Here is an 18,880-nt window from a genome sequence, read left to right on the forward strand (position 1 = left end):
AGAGCTTTTTGCAACAGAGAGGAACAAACACAGAGCACAGAAGTATCGTTCCGATTGGGAAAAAATAGACTGGTTAGGGCCCGGTAAAAACCAATTTAAAGCCGGGTGAACTGTTTGTGACGTCGAAATGGTTTCAGAATATGGAGCTTTAAAGTTACACTCTTTAAGGCAAAGGTAGCCTTCATTTTAAATAAAAGCTTTCCACTTTTCATTTCAAAATTTCCTTGGAATACGATTTTTTGTAATTGGTGTACGATCATGCTTTTTTTTCATCTGGCAGCCCTGGCCAGTGCTTACGCGTATTGAGTACATCTACCACGTGTTTTTTATTGCTTTTTATTTTCGTTATCCTGTTATATTTTTGTAATATAGCATAAATATCTATAACATAACCCTAGAGTAACTTAACTAGATTATTTTTTTCCACCAGAAGTGGCAACAGCCAACACCTCACACAAAAGGAAGATTACCGATACAGATTCTTCACCTACATTCTAGCAAATCGTCAATCAAAAGTCGCGCAGTTGTTATTGTGACAACTCTTTATTCCCGTTCGTATTTGAGGTTACAAATTACGTATAAAACAAAATTTTCCCTAAATATTTGGGTAATATTATAAGGAAAAACGATGTTATATTTATTAATAATATGATATATTAAGCTATTATCACGTTAACAGTCATACTGAGCTGACAAATTTTGTGTCCTTCAAACCTGCAAAAGTAAGTTTTTAGTTAAAAAACAACATACAACGCGTTCCTTTTAAAGTTTATGCAATTTTGTGTAATTAAATTACACGTGTACAATGTTAAATCTCAAATAATGATTGCTTTAGGTCTGGGCCTCAGATTTCTTTATCTGTTTCGTAATCATTTGTCAATCTAATAGGCAAGTAAGTGATCAGCCTGTGCCTGGCCATCGACTTTTTGGGTCTAAGGCAAGCCGTGCGTGAGGAAACCCTCACGATATTTTCCTTCACCGATCGAGCGAATGTTAAATATGCACATAGAAAGAAAGATGGTGCACGGTGATAAAACCTACATCATAAAGGATGACGGTCGCACGCTGAAGCCATTAAGCCAACACTGCACCATTGTTTGTTACTACGTCGAATAAAATAATCTTACATTTTATTCGACGTAGTAACAAACAATGTTACTACGTCGACACAACATACAATTCTTAAATTAATCAGTCGTCGAAGCGCAGCCGTGCGAGTGACACGCGTATAACCTAGCACGAGCTTATCAAGACAATCTAATCATGTCGAAGTGTGACCAATGTAATAAAACGTTTTCTAAATCGATGCCCGGATGTGAATGTGCCCGATGTGAAAAAATGGTACACCTAAATACCAGATGCAGCGGTCTTACGAACAAACAGATAACTGCATTAAAGGCGGCCCCAAGCCTAGACTGGACTTGTATGGAATGCCAGCATGAATCCCCGAAGCGAAACTCCTCTTTGTTTATAACAGAGGATGCAGAGGAGGATATACCTATGGACACTAAGGGGCTAATACATAAAATCTCCAAGGAGGTGGAAAAAACTATAAAGAAGGAAATAAGCGAACTTAACCAATCTCTGCAATTTCACAGTACGAAGTTGGATGAAGTATTAGGTTGTATTGATGCCTTTAAAAATACCATAAAAGCTTTAGAAAGAAAAAACACGGAACTATTACAAAAAAACAACAATCTCGAATTGAGGGTAGGCGTATTGGAGCAGCGTTTCCATGAGATGGAACAGAAGAAACTTGCTAATTCTATAGAAATAGCAAACGTCCCCCCTGCGAGCGAAGAGAATGTGATAAAATTAGTTGAAAATGTAGCATTAAAACTTAAACAGCCCTTCGACGGTATCCGTAACTCAATGCGATACCAAGGTAAATACGACCAACCCGGCATTATACGAGTTAAACTTACTGATAAAGCGACCCAAGAAAAGTGGATTAAAGCTGCAAAAACCATTAAAACTATGGTGGCCGATGTTTGCCCCTATGAACCCAACAATAACAAAATAGTATTCATCAGGGAAGCAATGACTAAATCCAACAAAAGCATTTTATGGGAAGCCAAGCAGGAATTAAAGAACAAACAAAACTATAAATACGTTTGGTTTAAAAACGGTATGGTTCGTGCAAGAAAGGATGATAACACGAAAATAGAAAACTTAAGATCTATATTGGATATACAAGCGTTAAAAAAAAAAGACAGAATGTCAATTAACTGCCCAAATTAAATTGCATATAAATTATTATTATTAATATGGATAGTTTAACTAGTGATATTTGTGAATTAGAAGACTGTATAAACATAAATGATTTCGTGAGTAAAATACCCAGCAAACATTTAAATCTGTTGTGTGTACACATAAATATAAGGTCAATCATAAAATATTTTGCTAGCCTCGAGCAATGTATATATGCGGCTAACACTATTGACGTTATTGTTGTTACAGAGGTTAACATTTCTGATAGAATCAGTTGTTTGTACAATTTAAATGGATATCAAATGTTCTCAGCGCTCAGAAACAGTAGGAAAGGTGGTGGTATCTTAGTTTATGTAAAAAAGAAACATAAATTTAGTATACAAATTGTAAAAAGCCAACATTTCGAGAATATACTCTTTACCATCACAACTCAGACGAAATACACTGCGCATATTTGTGCTATTTACCGCCCACCTAGCCTAAGCAAGAGCCTGTTTATTGACGAACTTCATAATATCATTAAGAGTAACTGCCAGAAAAATATAGACTTGTATCTATTGGGGGACGTTAATATAAACCTAAAGCTAGACATTCCTATAAAACATAAATATTGCAACACATTACACAGTTTAGGCCTTATGTGTGGGATCACAACATACACTAGGGCAGAACTATACAAAGGAATCGTTACAAAATCATGCATAGATCACATATACGCTCGATCCCAAACACACGACCTATACACTGCAGCGGTTGGCACAAAACTAGCGGACCATCGAGCGATCGTGCTCGCTTGCACTAAAGCACAGCTACAGGATGTTCCAACATATAAAACATTAATTGACAAAAATAAATTAACGACCCTTCTAGAGCAAATTGATTGGAAGCCGACAGTAGAAATGACGTGTCCTATTGGCATATACAACTTCATACAAAATAACATAACTCAAGCATATAAAAAATCAGAATATACAGTTAAACTTAAATCTAACACTCATCGAAACAGTAACCATTGGATTAATAATAGAATTATTATAGCATGTCATTACAGAGATAAACTTTTTACTCAATATATAAAAGATACAAACAACTTAATACTAAAACAAAAATATAATAAAACCAGAAATTATGTCAATAAATTAATAAATAAAACTAAAAATAAAACACTTAGAACCAATATAGAAGCTAATAAAAACAATCTAAAAAATCTATGGGATATATTAAATCAATTAACAGGAAAAATTAAAACATCCATTGACGTAGCAATACAAAACTCATTTGAAAATCAAAATGTTACGTGTAAAGATATTGCAAATAATTTTGCAACTACCTTCCACAATAGTATCAGTAATGTTGCAACCAACTGTGCAATTCCACTGTTGGATACAAGTTTATACCGGCGAGCAGAAAATACTAGTATGAGATTTCAGTCAGCAGACCCTAAATCTATCGCAAAGATAATAAAATCATTAAACGACAAAAAATCTCCAGGCGCAGATAGAATACGAACTATTGACATTAAAATGTTATGCAATAAAATAAACGTAGCCATAGCTAATCTTATTAACACGAGCATTTACACTGGACAGTATCCTAATTTATTAAAAACAGGTATAGTACGACCAATATACAAAAATGGTAGCAAAAAAAACTATAATAATTATCGTCCAATAACTATACTGCCAACAATCAACAAAATAATTGAAAAATATATATGTGGACAAATCCAAAGTTATTATAAAAAACACAATATTCTTTCTAACAAACAATACGGATTTCAACCAAATAAAAACACAACACAATTACTATCCGCATTCACAGATCTTATTTATAAGCACTTAAATAAAAAGGATCATGTCCTGGTAGTGTTTATTGATTATAGTAAGGCATTCGACACATTAAGGCACAGCGTAATCCTACAAAACCTAAATGACTGCGGAGTACGAGGAAACCTGCTCAAGTGGTGTGAAAACTATCTGCAAGATAGAACTTATCGTGTTAAAGTGTGCAACGAAGAAAGTTTCCCAATATCCATAACAGAAGGTACGGCTCAGGGATCAGTTATTGGACCCTTGCATTACCTTACCTACGTTAACACATTACCTAACATAATAAAATATTGCCAGATATTCCAATTTGCAGACGATACATGCCTAGTAGCCGCTGGGGCTAACATACAAGAAGCAGAAACAAAGCTGCAAGCTGATTTTGATGCATTGGCTGAATGGTCCCACGACGTGGGACTTGTACTAAATCCGGGTAAAACAAAGTTCATGCATATCCGATCCAGTCGCAATCTGGGCGCACGTGCACCCCACTTAGTCTTGCACAACCACATTTGTGCACATTCCAGTAAATCGTACCCCATCAACTGTAACTGCAACGCCTTAGAATTAGTTCATGGCCACAGGTACCTGGGGCTTGTAATAGATGACCGAATGTCCTGGAAAATGCATATTAATTCTGTCTGTGAAAGGCTAAGAGCGATACTTGCCAAATTCACTATAATAAAAAATAAAATACCTCTCAATACTCTGCTACTGCTATACAAAGCACTAGCAGAATCTATTATAACATATGGACTTTCAAGCTATGGGAGAACATGCAAAACCTATCTTAATCAAATATTTTCATTACAAATACGTATTTTAAAAGCAATTGCTCCTTACAAAATAAAATCACAATATAAAGAAGACTATAGAAAGCTATTTGCATTTTTTAAAATTATACCTATACAAGAGAAAGTGCAGCTAGCATTATTAAATGAAAACTATTTTACAGACAATTACCTTAAAACAACTAAAACTCACTATCACTATACAACACGTAGAAAATTAAAAAACGATTTTCTTTTACCAAAATACAATAATTTATATGGGAAAAAAACATTAGACTATATTATTCCAAATCTATTAAACTCTTTACCGGCTGCGCTATTTGCTAATGTAACAGGAAACAATATCAAATTTAAATTAAAAAATTACTTTATAAGTCAAACAATAACAAATTATGCATAACTAAAAGTAGGATGTCGTCATTTAGTTCATGTTCGAATATGTAAATTCGAATACACATCCTGTATTCGAATGAGAATTTCTCGTCAAGAACAGGTTTCTTGCATCGGCTGTGGAGCGTCATTGTTTCAATTGGTTTATGTTGTTCGTGCAATTTTTATGGTTTATTGGTGGGGGTGTTATATTGTATAGTGTGTCACTGGCCTGAGTGTGTAATAGATTAATTATTTTAATTATTTAAATATTTTCGACGACCTGGTGGACGGAAAAACTGTGTCCAGTTTGTGTTTCCACCACGCCAACTTTTTTCTATTTAGGATGATGTATAGAATAAATAAATAAATAAAATAAATAAAATACTAAAATTGAAAATGCCAATAGAATGAATTTTGTAAGTCTCGTAATGTGCAAAACATTCATATCAGTATAGTTTTAAAAATAACAATTATTAAGCTTTATTGGTTTAATGTAGGACTAATAATGGTTTTGTTAAACAAAAGTTTTGACTCTTTTCAGAAGCCTTAATATGAACATATTGACAGTTGAAGTAAAGAACCGATGTGTTGCGTCTTTTCAAATAGTAAGTGAACATTTTTAAAATCATTAATTAAAATGATATTCTCTTTGGAAGGTTTAAAAGGTTACCATTTTTATTTATGGCGATTATGTCTGCCTCTAATTTATTTATCGCCATAAACAATGGAATACCCAGTAAAAAGGGTAAAAAATAATAAAAATAGACAAAATACAAACATATTAAAAAAAACGTATAACGAGGCAAACTGGCAGGAGGCTCATCTGATGTTAAGTTGCGAAAGGCTCAGAAGTGCGTTGCCAGCCTTTTACGAGTTTTTACGCCCTTTTCCTGAGAATCCTTCACCAGTCTATCTCACTGGCCATAAGCCACCAGTGGCTATGTTCAGCTGTCAATTTATATATGTAGCTGTCGGAATAACTCTCCAATATCGCATCAGGGTATAACGTCATCATTACTCACTGAAGTGTTTCTGAATCGATTCTACTTAGGGTCTTTCAAGATTCTATTCTTGAAAGACCCTAAGTAGAATCGAATATACCAATTCTTAAAAGGCCGGCAACGCACTCGCGAGCTCTCTGGCCTTGAGTGTCCATTGTCAGCGGTATTACTAAACATCCTGCCCCCGTTCTATAGAAAATGTAAAATTCCTTTAAAGACAAATTTGCGCGCCATTGTGTGTCGCAGAATATGCGAACTGACGATTGGTACCTTACACATTTTTGTACAATAGTCTTGCAATTAATTATTATTATTATAAAAAATATAAAGTTTTAATTAAATGTTTAGTATGACTTTATGGTTATTGATTTTTTTTTCAGTTCATCAATATTATGGTAATAGCCAAAGGTGACTTAGATATATCTCAGTATCCGATGTACCAAGTATCAAGTAGCATTTACGCTGTCAAATGTGTTCTTATAGGTCTAACAGTGACATATATTGTTTTTAATGTGATTTTGCTTATTGGATTATTGATGGTGAGTATAATTATTATACCGTAGTGGAAATATAGCTAGATATTGTCCACTAGGACGTGAACTGTTCGTCGAGGAAAATTGTGCAATTATTTTCCGATGTTACGTCAATTATTAATGCCATAAAAAAAACAAAAAAGATGTTTTCATTTGAACACTTTGTTTTGAGATAACAAGTGACTAACTGTTTAAAACATTATAAAATATAAATTAATCTTAATATATATAAATTACGTGTCACGTTGTTTGTCCGCTATGGACTCCTAAACTACCGAACCGATTTCAATCAAATTTGCCCACCGTGTGTAGTTTAATCCAACTTAAAAGATATTTCATCTCAATTTATACCCGCAATATTATTTTATTGCAAAATATTTGTTTATTATTTGACACAATTCTAAAGGGCCTGATCGACGGACGAGTAAGACCGCGGTTTTAAATACCGACGAACCTGGCTCGCGGCTCGTTGGTGCTGATCGATTAGCAAGCAAAACAGTCGCAAACATGTCTTGTTCTCTTTCCGACACGCGGTTTTGCATGGCGAGCCGCGTAAAAAATATAGCACGACGACGAGCCGCGAGCTAGGCTCGGCGGTATTTAAAACCGTGGTTTTGCAATGATACACCGGCGAGCTTTACCGACGAGCCATAAAACCGCGGTCTTACTCGTCCGTCGATCAGGCCCTTAACAGATGGCGCTGTGTTGAAAATACCAACGTTTCACATAAGCTACAATGTAATGGCATAACCTTCAAAGAAGCATGGTGGTCCCCATGACTGGTGTTCTCCTACCGTTTCCCTTGAATAGTTTACTACTATGTAATATAACAAAAACAGCCACAGCAACGCTTGGCCGGTCTGCTAGTAAATTATAAATTATAACTAACATCATTAAGAGTAGTGGGGTTGCGTCGCTAACAAAAACTAATTTAGCTCACCTAAGGGTAATAAACCTAAGTGACACTTCTATTCAAGTGAAGTCGTTTTTGGACATTATCGGACAAGTGTGGTACAACTGATGAGGCATAATAATAATAATAATAAAAACTTTATTAATGACAGAAAGGGTTGTTACAGAAATCAGAAATCGCTAGTCCCCACACTAGGGAGGCCCTGTGTTGTGGGTAACTAGAAGACAATTATTTCGTGGTACATGTTAAAAATAGTTTAAAAATGTGATATGAAAAAATGATAATAAAAAATAAAAAATACCAATAATAGTTATAAATTTAGTGTTACGTGTGAAGTGAATGAGTGAGTGTGAGAATAGGTGAGTTTGCGCATGTATTTGAGAATGTAGCTGAAAGTTGTTATGATCGTGCACTGTGTCTGTGTTTATGAAACCTCAAAGTCATACCAAGATATGTAGTAATGCCTCTGTGGATTCGAAATCCAATTTGGCTAGTGTAGTTTCTATGTGACTCGCTAATTTGTATCTGGATAGTTTTACGATCTCAGAGTCCATAGATTTGGAGAATTTGTTATAAAGGAAGGGGCCCCTAAATGCAAAGGAGCGTTGTCCAAATACAGTCCTTCGTTGTGTTGTGTGTGTTGTGTTTAAGTTTTTTGTTATTTTATTTTTTTATATGTAATGGTTTTTTTTGAAGTGTTGGCCTTGTAGACCAGTGCAGATAGCCTTTAAAATAAATAAAAAGTGAAAAAAATTCTGTAGGATGAAACCCATTAGAAAAAGAGGGGAATTTGATCAAAATGAAAAGAAAAATAATTTACGGTCGATCTGAGGGGGGGGAGTTTTAAGGGTAAAAAACGGTTTATCTCGATTTCCGGCAAAACTAAAAGTCCTATCGATGAAAGTTAAACCGCAAAGTTGTAGGCAATAAAAATATCTACAACTTTTGTATTTGCAGATTTTTCACATAACCTCAAAATTTAGGTGAAAAATTCAAAAAACCAACATTTTGGTTTTTTATTTCTATCTTTTACAAAAATTTATTTTTTTAAACGAAATTTGGTGAAAACTTACCTTATTATGTCCCAAATATACTGTAATTTATTTGATTAAAAATATTTATTTTTTCACCTTATTTTGAATTAATATCGAAAAAACACTAATTTTCAATCGAAAATTCTGACGTCAAAATTTCAGCTTTTTTCAAATTGTTGATGTGCTTTCAGTGCGTTGAAATCTCTACTTTCCTATGGTAAAAATATATATATATATATTACCATAGTAAATCTTCTCAGAAAATGCAAAAAATCGTATGCAGTAACGCCCAGATCCGTCATCCCCTTCCCTACTTCTCTATGAAATACGAAAATTTTAGGCCATCTAAAGGCTAAAAATTTTTTTTAGGTCACTGAGGTATATATAAATTATCTTAAAATAGTAATAAATAGGCATTTAATTATAATTTAAAGAAGATTTAGAAGATTTAGAAGATTTCAACGCACTGAAAGCACATCAACTTTTTGAAAAAAGCTGAAATTTTGACGTCAGAATTTTCGATTGAAAATTAGGGTGTTTTTTCGATATTAATTCAAAATAAGGTGAAAAAATAAATATTTTTAATCAAATAAATTACAGTATATATGGGACATAATAAGATAAGATTTCACCAAATTTCGTTTAAAAAAATAAATTTTTGTAAAAGATAGAAATAAAAAACCAAAAAGTTGGTTTTTTGAATTTTTCACATAAATTTTGAGGTTATGTGAAAAATGTGTGAATACAAAAGTTGTAGATCTTTTTATGACCTACAACTTTGCCATTTTGTTTTCTTCGATAGGACTTTTAGTTTTGCCGGAAATCGAGATAAACCGTTTTTTACCCTTAAAACTCCCCCCACTACCCCTTACCGACCTCAGATCGACCGTAATTTATTTTTCCTTTCATTTTGATCATATTACCCTGCTTTTCTAATGGGTTTCATCCTACTGTAATTTTTTTTGGTTCCAAAAATTATCGGCACTGGTCTATTGTGGCTTCAGCGTGCGACTCTCATCCCTGAGGTCTTAGGTTCGATCCCGGCTGTGCACCAATGGACTTTCTTTCTATGTGCGCATTTAACATTCGCTCGAACGGTGAAGGAAAACATCGTGAGGAAATCGACATGTCTTAGACCCAACAAAAGTCGATAGAGTGTCTCAGGCACTTGAGGCTGATCACCTACTTGCCTATTAAATTTAAAAATGATCATGAAACAGATTCAGAAATCTGAGACCCAGACCTTGAGGTTGTAACTTGTAGCGTCACTTTTTTTTTTATTGTTTGAAGCTACGAAGCCAACACTGCTCTTAGTGACTATATCAATATTAAAAATCTTCTATGTTTTAATTAAATACCTTGACTTACTTATTATGCCATACAACCTCTGCTTGGTAACTAAAAATTCAGGCTTCCAATTTTATTCACAATGGTTCAAGTTAATGGGTCGATAATGACCTGAACTTCTTCGATAAAATAAAATAACGGCCGTGCCCCGAGACTACAGCCCTTGAAAAAGGTCCCGGATAAATAAGTGCATTTAAAAACTGTTTTTATATATTTCCAGAAAAAGAAAATTTTGATCAAAATCTACTTGTTTGCGGCACCAGCTTTTATCATTTCCCGTACGGTGTTGTATGCATGCGAATTCGTATTTATTGCAAACGATGAACTTTTTCAAATGTTGAATATGAACTCAGCATTCATCGTTCTGAACATTATGTTTGTATGTAAGTAAAACATAAATATTATTTCAAGATTACTAGAGAAACTAAAAAGTGTAGCGATCTACAATCTGTGCCATCAGTATGATGACCACATAGCATGAAAAGCGCTAACAAACCATTCTGCTACGGATATATACAGCTTTTCAATCTTAGATACTAGGGCCTTCAGGTCAGACATTAGACTGGAGGTCCTCCCTTTAGATTGGAGGAAAAGAACTCTATCCTTCCTCCACAAAAGTCTGGAAAATCGTCGAAGATGCTAGCGTGAATCTTCTCAGTAGTAATTTTCTAAATTAAGATTTTCAATAGCACTTGACAAAGTAGTTTATTATAGATATATTTAATTTATTAATTAAACTTAAATCAGTCCAACTGCGCACTTTTGACTAAAGTAATTATTATTGACGTCTTTTTCTATCAAACTGTATTGATGCTGTATCGAATAGAGATATATTAGAATTAAAACGATTTTTTTGAATTGATTCATAATTAATTAATTTGATAAATATTTTGATATAACACTGATGAATTGTTTATTATGTTTCAGTACTCGACATTATGTTTTTTTTCATCTTTGCCGTGGTATATAATACCTGGAGACAATAAGAGAATATGCGACATGGAACTAATAGACATTTTTAGAAGAAATAAATATACTAAAGTGCTGTTTTTCATTTCAATTCACTTTTTCTCCATTGACACAACTTACTCATCCAAACCTTTTTTTTTTTTTTAAACAAAATGGTCCAAAAGTCAACGGTTCATCAGAGGGATACTTTTCTCGAAGGACCCTAAGTCGAGTTAGTTCGGAAATAATTCAGTGGGCAGCTGGTTTCACATAGTAGAGTTGCAAAAACTGCTTTAAAATTGCTCAATTGTGGAACGACGGACGTTATGTCTTAAATTCCATTTATATTATATGTATACACTATACAGTATTTTCAATACTCAAAATTTTCTCAAACTATATGGTAATAATAAAAATTAATAAAAAGAAAATTTAAAGAGTTGGGTCCTAGCAGTGTACCTTTAACGCTGGCAGCATTTCCTCGCTGTATTGCGAGGAAAGCACCAGCGATCGATTTCGATCACACACAGCGGTTTTTGCAGCGGCGATCGCGTTTAAATCATTCGTGAAGCAGTTACACATTTTATGATGTGTGAGTGCCACTGTGTGAGTTCGAAAAGTGAGTTACAGAATCGCAAGGCAGCTCTGGGGTCACCGGTACTATCTATCAGGCGCCACCTTAAATCTTTAATTAGCCCCTGTGCACTTTAAGCCCAAGAGTCTCCAAAGATAACCAAAGACAAAAAACTCATTTATCGAAAATCCAAATATCTCGACGCCTGGGTATCACAAAGAGCAAAAACGAAGATATGACTTTGGGACAATTTAGAAATGAAAAAAAAAACATGAAGCGTGTTACTGTCATCGCTGAGATTGTGGGTTCGATCCCCGGCTGTGACCTATTGAACTTTTTGTCTATTAACGCGTTTAAAAATCGCTCATATGGCGAAGGACAACATCATGAGGAAACCATCTATGCATTAGACCCATAAAGACGGCGTGTGCATAGAAAGCTACTAGCTTATTTGGTAAAACTAATGTCCGCGAAACAAATTCAGACTCTCAGCAGTCCAGGCCTAAAAAAGGTTATAGAGCAACTGTATTTTGAAATTAAATACATATTATATTAAATTTCCGTTTAAATTCATTCAAGAATATTCAGAACGTATTATTTTATGTAATGTATGTGACATTCATTGAAATATATTGTATATATATGTTATTAAACGAGTTACAGAACAGTGTGTTGATAATAATAATACAAAAATATAGCCACTTTTATCCATTATAAGTCCCGCACGTTGATATTGCGACTGGCGGCCATCTTAGTGACGTAGTCGAACTGTCAGCACCGTGCGCAAGGTCAGCCAGCGCCAGGGCTGTCAGTCAGATGTACGATTGTCGTACTGCTACGAGTTTTTGTTATTTTTACTCTTGTACGGTCGTTAGACCAAGATCGTACAGAAAATGTACGATTTTTCCAGCAAGTATTATGTTCGGGGAATTCTCCAACAACCTAACGTATGCCTAGATCTTTTACTTGAATGAAGACCCTTTTTTCTTATAAAGTCTGTATTTGTGTGCATTGTTACAAAACTTATTATTTTTCTCTTGTAAAGACTTGTATTGGAATAGTCAAAAACCAGTTTTTCTCATCAGTCTCAAGCTCTAAGTTATTATGTTCTCTTTTGAACTGAATATTGTCTTTAGTGTTTTTTGTGTTACTTAAATACGCTTAAGCAAGACTAGGTAGTGAAAAAGAAAGGAGAGACCTGCGCTCATAGTACTCCAAAAAAGAAATGAGCCAAAAGAGGAGAGCTTTTTGCAACAGAGAGGAACAAACACAGAGCACAGAAGTATCGTTCCGATTGGGAAAAAATAGACTGGTTAGGGCCCGGTAAAAACCAATTTAAAGCCAGGTGAACTGTTTGTGACGTCGAAATGGTTTCAGAATATGGAGCTTTAAAGTTACACTCTTTAAGGCAAAGGTAGCCTTCATTTTAAATAAAAGCTTTCCACTTTTCATTTCAAAATTTCCTTGGAATACGATTTTTTGTAATTGGTGTACGATCATGCTTTTTTTTCATCTCGCAGCCCTGGCCAGTGCTTACGCGTATTGAGTACATCTACCACGTGTTTTTTATTGCTTTTTATTTTCGTTATCCTGTTATATTTTTGTAATATAGCATAAATATCTATAACATAACCCTAGAGTAACTTAACTAGATTATTTTTTTCCACCAGAAGTGGCAACAGCCAACACCTCACACAAAAGGAAGATTACCGATACAGATTCTTCACCTACATTCTAGCAAATCGTCAATCAAAAGTCGCGCAGTTGTTATTGTGACAACTCTTTATTCCCGTTCGTATTTGAGGTTACAAATTACGTATAAAACAAAATTTTCCCTAAATATTTGGGTAATATTATAAGGAAAAACGATGTTATATTTATTAATAATATGATATATTAAGCTATTATCACGTTAACAGTCATACTGAGCTGACAAATTTTGTGTCCTTCAAACCTGCAATAGTAAGTTTTTAGTTAAAAAACAACATACAACGCGTTCCTTTTAAAGTTTATGCAATTTTATGTTATTAAATTACACGTGTACAGTGTTAAATCTCAAATAATGATTGCTTTAGGTCTGGGTCTCAGATTTCTTTATCTGTTTCGTAATCATTTGTCAATCTAATAGGCAAGTAAGTGATCAGCCTGTGCCTGGCCATCGACTTTTTGGGTCTAAGGCAAGCCGGTTTCCTGACGATATTTTCCTTCACCGATCGAGCGAATGTTAAATATGCACATAGAAAGAAAGACGGTGCACGGTGATAAAACCTACATCATAAAGGATGACGATCGCACGCTGAAGCCATTAAGCCAACACTGCACCATTGTTTGTTACTACGTCGAATAAAATAATCTTACTTAACACGTTCACTGCGCCATCATTTTTAAAGAACTTTCAGCTGGTGCTATGGAGACCTAAAAGATCTCGTAACAAGCCTATCCTCTGGTGCGTTTGAGACCTAATCAGTCTCCTAAAAATTCACTTTTGAAAATAATTTATATCTTCCTAAAAAACAATGACATATATTTTGAAGTTTTTGTGGGTGAAAGATAGCTAATTGCTTCATATTTTGCTAGGTTCGCACGCAGTTACGACATTTGAATAAACTACAAATACCAAAAAAAAATTAGATATCGATTGTATCTCGTACCGCAACCGAAGATAGTTCAATATGTGTAGTAAGTAGTGATGGGAATAAAATAATATCTCAGTTATCGATTCTAAAAGTTTTATTAATTATGAAAAGTGTTTTTCATTAAAACGTGGTAAGCACATTGATTGCTTGCACATTACGCGCAAATGGTAACAATTCATTTAGTTTTTTTTAGAAGCGTCAGTGCTGTTTAACTGCGTGTGCTCCAACGAAAAAGGTTTATCGTTAAATATTTCATAATCAGAATCACTGTCATTATTAGTCAATGGGGGGCAAATTTGAACATTTTCCAAAACAAATATTTTACTGGACGATGCAGCAGTATAATCCGGCGTTGATTTTTTGTTAGAAACCTCACCAATAAAATAGATTTTTTACACTTTTTTCTTTTAAAATCACTCATTGTTTATCAAAAATAATCAACACGCTGGTATATACGCGAGTGTTGTTTCCAAAACGTGCCCGCGACTTCCTGAATGTCGATACTAGGACAACACTAAAAATCCCATCCTCCATCTCTTGCGTCTACGAGGCGTACGATTTCACGAGTACCGACATGTCTCCTAACGCAAGGAATTAAAACAATTACAGTACTGTGCGTTAGGGACCTAATCCATCTCTAATTTATTTTTCAATGTCCTTGAATTCAGCTTTAAGTAGGAAGCAAATATGTATATTTGTCCTGCTCATCCTTAAAGAACTTTACAAGTTAGATCCTCCCGCAAGGAGTGAAAAAACACGATTATGTTCAACGCACAATACGAAAGTCCTGCAAGAGATCTGATAGATCTCGTAATGCAACGAACGTGTTAAATTGAAAATGCCAATAGAATGAATTTTGTAAGTCTCGTAATGTGCAAAACATTCATATCAGTATACTTTTAAAAATAACAATTATTAAGCTTTATTGATTAAGTGTACGACCAATAATGGTTTTTTTAAACAACAGTTTTGACTCTTTTCAGAGGGCTAAAGATGGACGTATTGACAGTTGAAGCAAAGAACCTATATGTTGCGTCTTTTCAAATAGTAAGTGTACATTTTTAAATCATTAATAATTAAAACGATATGACCTTTGGAAGGTATAAAAATGTTACCATTTTTATTTATGGCGATTATGTCTGCCTCTAATTTGTTTATCACCATAAACATTGGCATACCCAGTAAAAAGGGTAAAAAATAATAAAAATAGACAAAATACAAACATAATAAAAATATCATAAATTTAACAGAGGCAAACTATTATTATTATAAAAAATTATTCTCTTTAGCTCTTTAGTCCATATAAAGTTTTATTTAAATGTTAAGTACGACTTACTGGTTTATTGATTTCTTATTTTCAGGCCTTCAATATTATGATAATAGCTAAAAGTGGCGCAGATATTTATCAGTATTCAAAGTTCTATCAACATGCAAATAGCGTAGGCCCTGGATATTATCATGATCCATCACATTTAGAAAAATTGAATAGTAAAATTAATGTCATTTACGCGGTCAAAGGTGTTCTTATAGGCCTAACAGTGACATATCTTGTTTTTAATGTGATTTTGCTTATTGGATTATGTAGGGTGAGTATAATTATTATACCGTAGTGGAAATATAGCTAGATATTGTCCACTAGGATGTTAATTGTTCGTCGAAGGAAATTGTGCAATTATTTTCCGATGTTACGTCAATTATTAATGCCATAAAAAACAAAAACGATGTTTTCAAATAAAATACTTTGTGTTAAGATAACAATTGACTTTAACTGTTTAAAACATGAGCTTATAACTAACACCATTAAGAATAGTGGGGTTGCGTCGCTAACAAAAACTAATTTAGCTCACCTAAGGGTAATAAACCTAAATGACACTTCTATTCAAGTGAAGTCGTTTTTGGACATTATCGGAAACAAGAATATTGTGTTACGACAGCCCTGTGATTCTGTAACTCACTTCACGAACTCACACAGCGGTTTTCGCATCGGCGGTCGCTCTCAAATCAGTCGTGAAGCAGTCATTTTATGATTTGGCATTCTGAAAAGGTGGGAGCTTGTACTTTATTGTTTATCAGAATGCCAAATCATAAAATGACTGCTTCACGACTGATTTGAGAGCGACCGCCGATGCGAAAACCGCTGTGTGAGTTCATGAAGTGAGTTACAGAATCGCAGGGCTGATGAGGCTCCAATTTGTGCGTGTGATTTTGTGTGTGTGGGCGCAATGTGTGTGACAATGGCTAACATTTAACTTCTAATTATATATATATATATATATATATATATATATATATATATATATGTAACTTAACTTATGTTAGGTTACATAACTCTCGCAACGCAGTTCTTTTACCGTTAAAACTTATGAGATCTATGTTAAGCCATGTTGGTCAATTTATTCAGTCCCTACTTAAGGGACTTCCTCTCTTAAGTTATGACGTAATTCGCTAGTGCTCATCTTTTAGTGACCATAAAAATACATTGACTTACTTGATATGCCGTGTATACAACATTTGCTTGGTAACTATACCTAATTTTATTCACAATTACATTATCTACCAATCTTTTAAAAAGTTCCGTAATAATTTTGTGTATTTAAAAATTGTTTATATATATTTCCAGAAAAAGCGAACGTTGATCAAAATCTATTTGTTTGCGGCACCAGCTTTTATCATTTCCCGTACGGCGTTGTATGCATTTGAACTCGTACTTAGTGCAAACGATGCACTTGTTCAAATGTTGAATATGAACTCAGCATACATCATTCTGATCATTATCTTTGTATGTAAGTAAAACCTGATGAATATTTCTAAACTACTAGCAATACTAAAAAGTGTAGCGATCTACAATCTGTGCCATCACTACGATGATTCATATCCTGAAAAGCGCTAACGAAGCGATATATGCAGATTCTCGATCTTAAATACTGGGGCTTTCGGGTCAGTCAGTGGTTATTCTGGAGGTCTCTCTTTAGACTGGAGGAACACCAACCTTACTCTACAAGTCTTTAAAAATCAAATAGAGTCATCCTTCACCTTTGTATTGTACAAATGCTCTATTACTACTGAAAAGATTTTCAATACCAGAAAGGTTTTTATTATAGATATACTAGCTGACCCGGCAAACGTCGTTTTGCCATGTATATTATTTCTAGGAAACATTTTTTTAGTTCAATAAAAGTAACTATCTACTATAATAAAAAAGGGGTTGATCGTAGAGGGGTAACAATTAAGGGTTGTATGTATTTTTGTATGTATCAAAAAAAAAAACAAAAAAAAAAAATTTTGTTTAAAAATTAAAAATTAAAATTTAGTGGTGGAACCACCCTTAACATTCAGGACATTGAAGAATAGTTTTTTTCCGTTACTCAGACTTACTGAATATGCATACAAAATTTCATAAGAATCGGTCGAGCCGTTCCAGTTTGGGAACGAACATTGTGACAAGAGAATTTTATATATTAGATTTACCTTATTAATAAAAACTAAATCAGTCCAATTGCGCACTTTTAACTAAAGTATTGTATTCTTTTTCTGTTTAATTGTGTTTACGCTGTAATTAATAGACATAGATTAGAATAGAAACGATTTATTTTTTGTTTTTTTAATTAATTCATAATGAATTAATTTGATATATATTTTGATATTGCACTGATGAAATGTTTATTTATGTTTCAGTACTCGACATTATGTTTTGTTTCATCCATGCCGTAGCATATTATAATACATTGGAAAATCACGAGAATATGCCACTTGGTATCCACTAATACAAATTTTTAGAATAAATAAATATACAAAAGTGCTGTTTTTCTTTTCAATTCAGTTTAACTCCATTTACACCACTTTTTCACATTCCTTTATTTTTGTGTGTGAAACTTCTGAGGGTAAATTTTTTAAAAACGTCACATAGATGTCCAGCGTTTTTGTCAAAGAAAAGGGAGAGAGTGATTGAGAGAGAGTGAGAAGGGTGAATTACCTTAAAGAAATTATATTTTTACTAGCAGACCGGCCAAGCGTTGCTGTGGCTAAGGTTTTAGTTATATTACATAGTCGTAACCTATATAAGGGAAACGGTAGGAGACCACCATGCTTTTTTGGTGGTAATGCCATTGAGATGTAGGCTATTCTATCTTTTAAGTTAGATCAAACCGCACATGGTGTGCAAATTTGATTGATATCGGTTCGGTAGTTTAGGAGTCCATAGCGGACAAACAATGTGACACGTAATTTATATATATTAAGATTATTAAAATTTTGCTAAATAATTTATTAAAATCTCAAATGACGAATTGTAAATTAAAATGCCACGTGGTTATCATCGAAGAAATAAATTAAAAAAATTAAATTTATAATTTGTATTAATTTTCGACACTCAATATTTTAATGACAATTAAATTCCTAACTTATCTTCCTTTTTCCCTCCCTCTAAGTCTCGGAAATCAAAAGTTTTAGATATAAATATGAACAAGACTTAAAAATTAGTTTGCCAAAGAAGTTTCACTTCTGACATGTGTACTTTGTACGCACGCACTTTTTTTTTATAGAACCGGGGCCAAACGGTCAAGGCTAAATTTCAACGTCAATCCAAAGGCTCACCTGATGTAAAGTTATACCGCCGCCCATGGACACTCTCAATGCCAGAGGGCTCGCCTGCATGGCCGTCGTCGTAACAATATAAACTTTATACGCTCTAGGAG

The 18,880-nt window shown here is 33.9% G+C and overlaps 2 protein-coding genes and 1 long non-coding RNA gene across 4 annotated transcripts; all 3 read left to right on the forward strand.

The window, feature by feature from the left end:
- The first annotated feature begins 417 nt into the window (after nucleotides 1-417).
- On the forward strand, nucleotides 418-17,982 carry LOC125051683. Its single transcript, XR_007117327.1, has 5 exons — nucleotides 418-722; nucleotides 15,170-15,233; nucleotides 15,548-15,772; nucleotides 16,807-16,969; nucleotides 17,862-17,982. It is a non-coding gene; the product is annotated as an uncharacterized LOC125051683 (long non-coding RNA).
- LOC125051678 lies at nucleotides 1,194-5,568 on the forward strand. Its single transcript, XM_047652183.1, has one exon. It carries the CDS (start codon nucleotides 1,264-1,266, stop codon nucleotides 2,239-2,241), a length of 978 nt encoding a protein of 325 aa, XP_047508139.1. The 5' UTR covers nucleotides 1,194-1,263; the 3' UTR covers nucleotides 2,242-5,568.
- Nucleotides 2,268-5,568, forward strand: LOC125051677. Of its 2 annotated transcripts, none has more exons than XM_047652182.1 (2): nucleotides 2,268-4,254; nucleotides 4,338-5,568. In XM_047652182.1, the coding sequence occupies exons 1-2, from the start codon at nucleotides 2,268-2,270 to the stop codon at nucleotides 4,382-4,384; spliced, it is 2,034 nt and encodes a 677-aa protein (XP_047508138.1). In that variant the 3' UTR covers nucleotides 4,385-5,568. The 2 variants fall into 2 exon arrangements, with proteins under 2 accessions (XP_047508138.1, XP_047508137.1); XM_047652181.1 differs by having other exon boundaries at nucleotides 4,354-5,568.
- Nucleotides 17,983-18,880: the final 898 nt, after the last annotated feature.

This window comes from Pieris napi, chromosome 8 (genome assembly GCF_905475465.1).
Source record: "Pieris napi chromosome 8, ilPieNapi1.2, whole genome shotgun sequence".
NCBI lineage: Eukaryota > Metazoa > Arthropoda > Insecta > Lepidoptera > Pieridae > Pieris > Pieris napi.

What these genes read in the sequence shown, in the direction of transcription:
- LOC125051678 (XM_047652183.1), top strand. Translation starts at nt 1,264, where the DNA reads ATGTCGAAGTGTGACCAATGTAATAAAACGTTTTCTAAATCGATGCCC.
- LOC125051677 (XM_047652181.1), top strand. Translation starts at nt 2,268, where the DNA reads ATGGATAGTTTAACTAGTGATATTTGTGAATTAGAAGACTGTATAAAC. An exon ending in CCCAATATCCATAACAGAAG is followed by an intron (nt 4,255 to 4,353) that starts GTACGGCTCAGG and finishes TCCAATTTGCAG; the next exon opens with ACGATACATGCCTAGTAGCC.